This window comes from Lycium barbarum, chromosome 10 (genome assembly GCF_019175385.1).
Source record: "Lycium barbarum isolate Lr01 chromosome 10, ASM1917538v2, whole genome shotgun sequence".
NCBI lineage: Eukaryota > Viridiplantae > Streptophyta > Magnoliopsida > Solanales > Solanaceae > Lycium > Lycium barbarum.
In genome coordinates this window covers 17,177,005-17,182,597 of record NC_083346.1, presented here as the reverse complement: position 1 = coordinate 17,182,597, position 5,593 = coordinate 17,177,005, and the positions used below count along the sequence as shown (strand labels likewise).

At 39.7% G+C, this 5,593-nt stretch overlaps 1 protein-coding gene across 1 annotated transcript; it reads right to left on the bottom strand.

Moving 5' to 3' along the window:
* Positions 1 to 1,620: 1,620 nt before the first annotated feature.
* Positions 1,621 to 3,713, bottom strand: LOC132612789 (uncharacterized). Its single transcript, XM_060326879.1, has 4 exons — positions 3,498 to 3,713; positions 2,584 to 3,377; positions 1,857 to 2,482; positions 1,621 to 1,778 (listed from the first exon to the last, which is right to left on the bottom strand). The coding sequence occupies exons 1-4, from the start codon at positions 3,711 to 3,713 to the stop codon at positions 1,621 to 1,623; spliced, it is 1,794 nt and encodes a 597-aa protein (XP_060182862.1).
* Between the last annotated feature and the right edge of the window lie 1,880 nt (positions 3,714 to 5,593).

The following is a 5,593-nucleotide window of genomic DNA, read 5'->3' as shown; positions in this document are numbered from 1 at the left end:
CATGTTTAAACGGTGGTTAATGTGTGTGAGGGGACAAGCCCACATTAAACTTAGTTTGTGACATACTCTATATATGTATATGAAATCATAATTGCTTTCCTCTATAAGAGATGATCATAATTGAAGGCTAACGGTTGGTAATGATGTTTTCATATTGAACTAGGACATTGAAATCTTAGTTAAAGAAGTGTAAACGTTTTCAAGACATTAATTGAAATGATTTATCTTTACGATATGGCATAATGAACTTTAATGCTAATTGATGGTATGACATACTTTGAGACAAATTGTGAATCGTCTTCCTTGCTATGAACTTTGTTGTTGTGTTTGGCCTAGCTACTCGGGAGGAAGGGTAGCCACTATGGATCCTAGTGTGATAATGCCTAGCCATTCGAAAGGAAGAGTGGTCACTTCCGGGTTCACTACCTGGGGTGTGATTATGCCTAGCTATTCGGGAGGAAGGATAGCCACCGCCGAATTTCATATTCCGGTATGGTGCGCTGTGACAAGGGAACCTCTACGGTCACCCCTTCGATGTGCTTGATTCTTGGGCCTGTATTGACATGTGTGATATTCTTATTTTCTCATGGAAGTGTTGTTGTTAATTATGATAAATTGAAAGGCATATTTGAAGTTGTGTCTTGACAAGAGGCCCTATAATCGGTTTTGATAATTCGTATTGAGATACACAAACTGAATAACTGTTCTTACATTGGTTTCACATGATTTTCAGAACTGATTTCTTTATGTATTATTGTACTTTATTTTCGTATTACTTGTTTTCCCCGAGGCACTCACTGAGTACGAATTACTCAGGCATACTATTATTGTTTTTGATGGTACGTTAGGTAACGGTGAAGAGCAGGTTCTTGATACTCCGGTCGTTTAGGAAGGACTTGCGGTTGCTGCTGATTTGGTGAGCCCACACATTCATTCGTGGGACACTCTATTTATTTAATTACATTTAATTATATTAGTTTTCGGGATGCGTCCCGATGGGTTAGACATTATTCCTTATTCTTAGAAGCTCCTTAATATACATTTGAATGTGGGTAGAAGAAGAGTTGTTGTTTAACTCTTTCAGGCACACTATCATGTTTTGGTTGTATTATTTAAATTATAAAGATTTCCGTTGATTTAATCCATATACTTATGATTTGTTTACCTTTATTTTATAAACTGTTGGAGGCGAATGTTGAACCTGGCTGGTTCAAGTGTTATTATTGTGTCGTTTAGGTTCTTCCGATGTTGTTCATGACGTCGGATGACGGTCAAGTCTAGGGTGGGTTTCGGGGCGTGACAGGATTATTGGTAATGTGTCTCCACTACCCAAGAAAGCATAGCGAAGATGAGGAGGTAATGGCTTCAACTCAAGGACTGGAGCCTCTTCGATAGATGGTTTCGGCTTCTTCCACGACTCTGGTCTGTCTAACTCCTCAAATGGTTTGTTTACTCGCAAATAAGCACATGAAGTGTCAAGGATGCTAAGACACTCCTCAGCTTCTGCATCAATCATCAAGTCTTCCCCATACAACAAAGCTGTCTCCAAAAGATCTCGCGAAGCTAGAAAGTGATCTAAATCTGCATTAGTGAGCTCGGGCTCCACCACGGTAATCATCTTCAACTCCTCATAATGGGCTGGAAGCTTGGTAGCTTTAAAACGTCAAAAGTCGCCTCTTGTCCATCAACTGTCATGGACATCTTCCCGTCTCTAACTCGGATCACAGCGTCAACAGTAGCCAAGAATCCTCTTCCCATGATGAGAGGAACACTCTTATCTGCCTCATAATCAAGTATCACAAAATCAACCGGTAGAATATACGAGCCTACCTTCACAAGAACATCCTCAATAATACCATCAGGATAAGCAAGAGATCGATCAGCCAGCTGCAAAGTAATAGTCGTTGGCATAGGCTCACTCAAGCCCCACGTTCGGAACACGGAAGTAGGCATCAGATTAATACTAGCACCCAAGTCACACAATGCTATCCCAACTTCAATGTTGCCAATAGTAATCGAAATCGTGAAGTTACCCAGATCATTCAACTTTGGAGGAATTTTACTCCTCACTCTAGAACTGCACTCCTCAGTAAGTGCAACAGTTTCAAACTCTGTCCAGTGCCTTTTGTTCTCAACCACATCTTTGATATACTTCGCATATTTTGGAACTTCTTGCAAAAGCTCCACCAAAGGAATGTTGATGTGCACCTGTTTTAAGAGTTCAAGAAATTTCTTGCAAGCCGAATCTGCTTTTTGCTTCTGAAGTCGCTGTGGAAAAGGAAGGGGTGGTCGAACCACTTCCTCTACGGGTTGCTCCGCGACTATCTGCTTTGGCTCAGCTCGCTTAGCAGGGATAAGTTCTGCTTCTGCTATGCTCTTCTTTTTTGGAGGCACTTCTTCAAGTGCTTTGCCATTCCTCAAGGTGATTACCTCGCATTCCTTTGGATTCTTCTCAGTATCACTAGCAAGAACACCCTGTGGTCTGACATTCTACATAATAGCCATCTGTCCCATTTGACGCTCAAGCTCATGAATATATTTCTGCATCTCACTCTGAATTTTTTTATTTTGCTGCTACGTTACTTGTGTTTGAGCATAATCTGCTTCATCATCTCTTCCAAATTGCTAGCTGGCTGAGCCTGGGGTTGCTGATAATTGTTCGGCTTGTGGAAGTCCTGCTTCCCGAATGGAGTATTGTAATTGTTTTCATAATAGTTCCCACGATTTCCGACACCGCGGTTCTGCTGCCCCACATAATAGATGGATTCTGGATTCAATGGGCAATTAGAATAATCATGAGGTAAACCACAACTTACACACGCTGCTTGTTGAATATGTTGAACTGGTTGGATCTGCTGTGCTTGAGGAAACGCCCTTAACATCACATTAGTAAGAGTACTTGTATCAGCCCGCATAGCTGCAACATCATCCACTTGAAGAACCCCAGCAGCTTTCTGTGGTAACCCCCGGCTCGTCTCTTGGTATTCATAAGCCCCTTCGGACATCAACTCAAGAAGAGCTTCCATCTCCTCATATGTTTTGTTTAAGATCTGCCCTTGAGCTGTAGCATTCAATAAGACCCTTGATTCATGCTTAAGTCCTTCAATAAAATAGTTTCCAATGATCTCCTTTGGCTGCATGTGATGTGAGCAATCTTGCAGATAGCCCTTATACCTTTCCCAAGCGTGTGTCAGAGATTCAGAATCTCTCTGAGTGAAGTTAGCAATTCTCCCTCGCAGTTCCTTTGTTTTCTTGGGTGAGAAAAACATGTCAATGAATTTATTCGATAATACCTCCCAAGAAATGATAGAACCCACAGGCAGATTTGTCAACCATTCCATCGCTTCACCAATCAATGAGAACGGAAATAAGGACAGCTTCACATAATCATCGGGAACATCTCTATATTGGAAATTCTCGCTCAACTCCACGAATTGCATCAAGTGTTTATGCGGGTCTTCACTAGACTTACCCATATACTGGCACGTATGTTGCACCAGCCGCACTATTCCTTCTTTCAGCTCAAATTTTCCAGTAATGTCAGGCCTGACGATAGCCTTAGCAATAGTTTCCAGACTAGGTCTAGCATAACTGGACAAAAGAATCTGTTGTTCTTGAGTCGTCACAGCCTCTCTTGCACCCTGTTCATCCCTGTTTTTGTTTCTATCCCTTTCTGCCGCTTCAAGAGCAAGTCTTGCTGCTTCAACAGCCATTTTTCTCTGTCTGTGTAAAGTTCTTTCGATTTCGGGATCAAGATCAACTAACAGTTTTCCTGAACTTCTAGTGCTTGGCATAAACCAGAGAAACCTGAAGTGACACAAGTAGACCAACGAAAACAAGTAAAGACTTTAATAGAAAAACAAAGTCAAATTAGAAAAACAGTAATTTTTTCTAAGTCCCCGACAACGGCGCCAAAAACTTGTTCCTCCCAAACGCACACGCAAATATACGTGATCGTACAAGTACTATAGAACTTTTAAGTCCAGATATCGATCCCACAGAGACTTAGATTCTACTATTAAACTAATTCAAATTCGAATAAAACTATTCAAGAAAGTGAAAATCAAAGTGTTTGTTGTGACTAAACTAAAACTGAAAAGTAAACAATTTGTGATGGGTGTTTTTGTGACTGAGAATATTTCGACAAAGATTGTAAGGTTTATCAGATGAGAGAAAGTTCCAGGGTCGTGGCTTTCGACAATCCAGTTGATCTTCTAACAATTCTACCTATCTTATTTCCTGGGTTACTAGTTGACGGGTTAATTATAAGTTTATGATATTCTCTCGAACTACTCACAAGCTTGTAGATGTTACTATAACGCCTATATCTCTATGGTCATCACAGGTAACAAGAACGCATTTAATTTTTTGTATTCAACTAAGTAGGGCTAAAGGGTATATCTCTATCATCAGTAGCGAAACGATAATATCGAACAAACTCTATTTATTCTTATTACGTACGTGAATTCCCTTTCTCAAGTCCAATTCATGCACCACATATATTGTCTAACTATTGGCCAGATAATCAAACAATTAAGCACAAGAATAAATAAGCAACCCAAAATACAGAAATTTAATCGATAGAAATTGTCGTCAAACCAACTATCATGTCTTTCGCCACAACCTCAGAATTAAGACGTTTAGCTACTCATGATTCTCGACGAAGAATAAGAATTCATGAAGAAACTAGGGTTGAAAAGAAGAAAATAAAATAAAATCTAGAGAGAGAAAGTAAGATGACGGCTTACAAGTCTTGGAATAATCCCCGCACGTCATTAATAACAAATAAAACATCTATTTATAGTCTAGGGTTAAAACTAACATAATTTGACCCAATCCTAATCAAAATAGGAGAAACTGGCAGCTCGTATGCGTTGCACCCGCGTTGCATGTGCAACGCCGGGTGTGTTCAGTGATTTTCAATTTCACTTGGTCTACAGCTGATTTTCCCGTCTCTTGCCCGCGACGCGGGTTTGACGCCTGAACATCCCCTGTGCGTTGGACCCGCGTCTAACACCCAATTCCTTCATTTTTTCCAGAAATTCTTCTAAGTATCATGAGCTCCTCTCGTTTACTCGTGCACAGAAGATCACCTCCAGAATCAACCAAAACTTCTCGGTTTCCAATCATTTGTCCTCATTGTACCTAATTACACAAAATATACCAACATAAGCTTGAATACAATGATTTCATCGTAGAAAACGCAATGAAAGTACTAAGAACAAGAGGTAAGATGACGCTAAATATCGATATTTGTGCCAAATATCATAAAACATTGTACATGGTTTGTCAATATAATTTCAATCGTAAACTAATGTCATACCAGTTGAACTCGAGACGTGCGCTCATCGTATGACAATTTCGATGACTTAAACAACAAAATTGCCTAAGTTAGTGCCAAAACTTGCTACCAGTTGTTACCTAATGTAATTGGTACAATTTATGGATTTTTTTTTCCTTTTAACTTCGTCATTTCGAAAGAATTTAATTGGTTTGAATATTTTAAAACCAAATTATTCACGTGATCTCTTGAAAAGCAAAGATTAGATTAGATTTTTCACTGCTCATGCATGCAGGTGTAACATGTCATGAA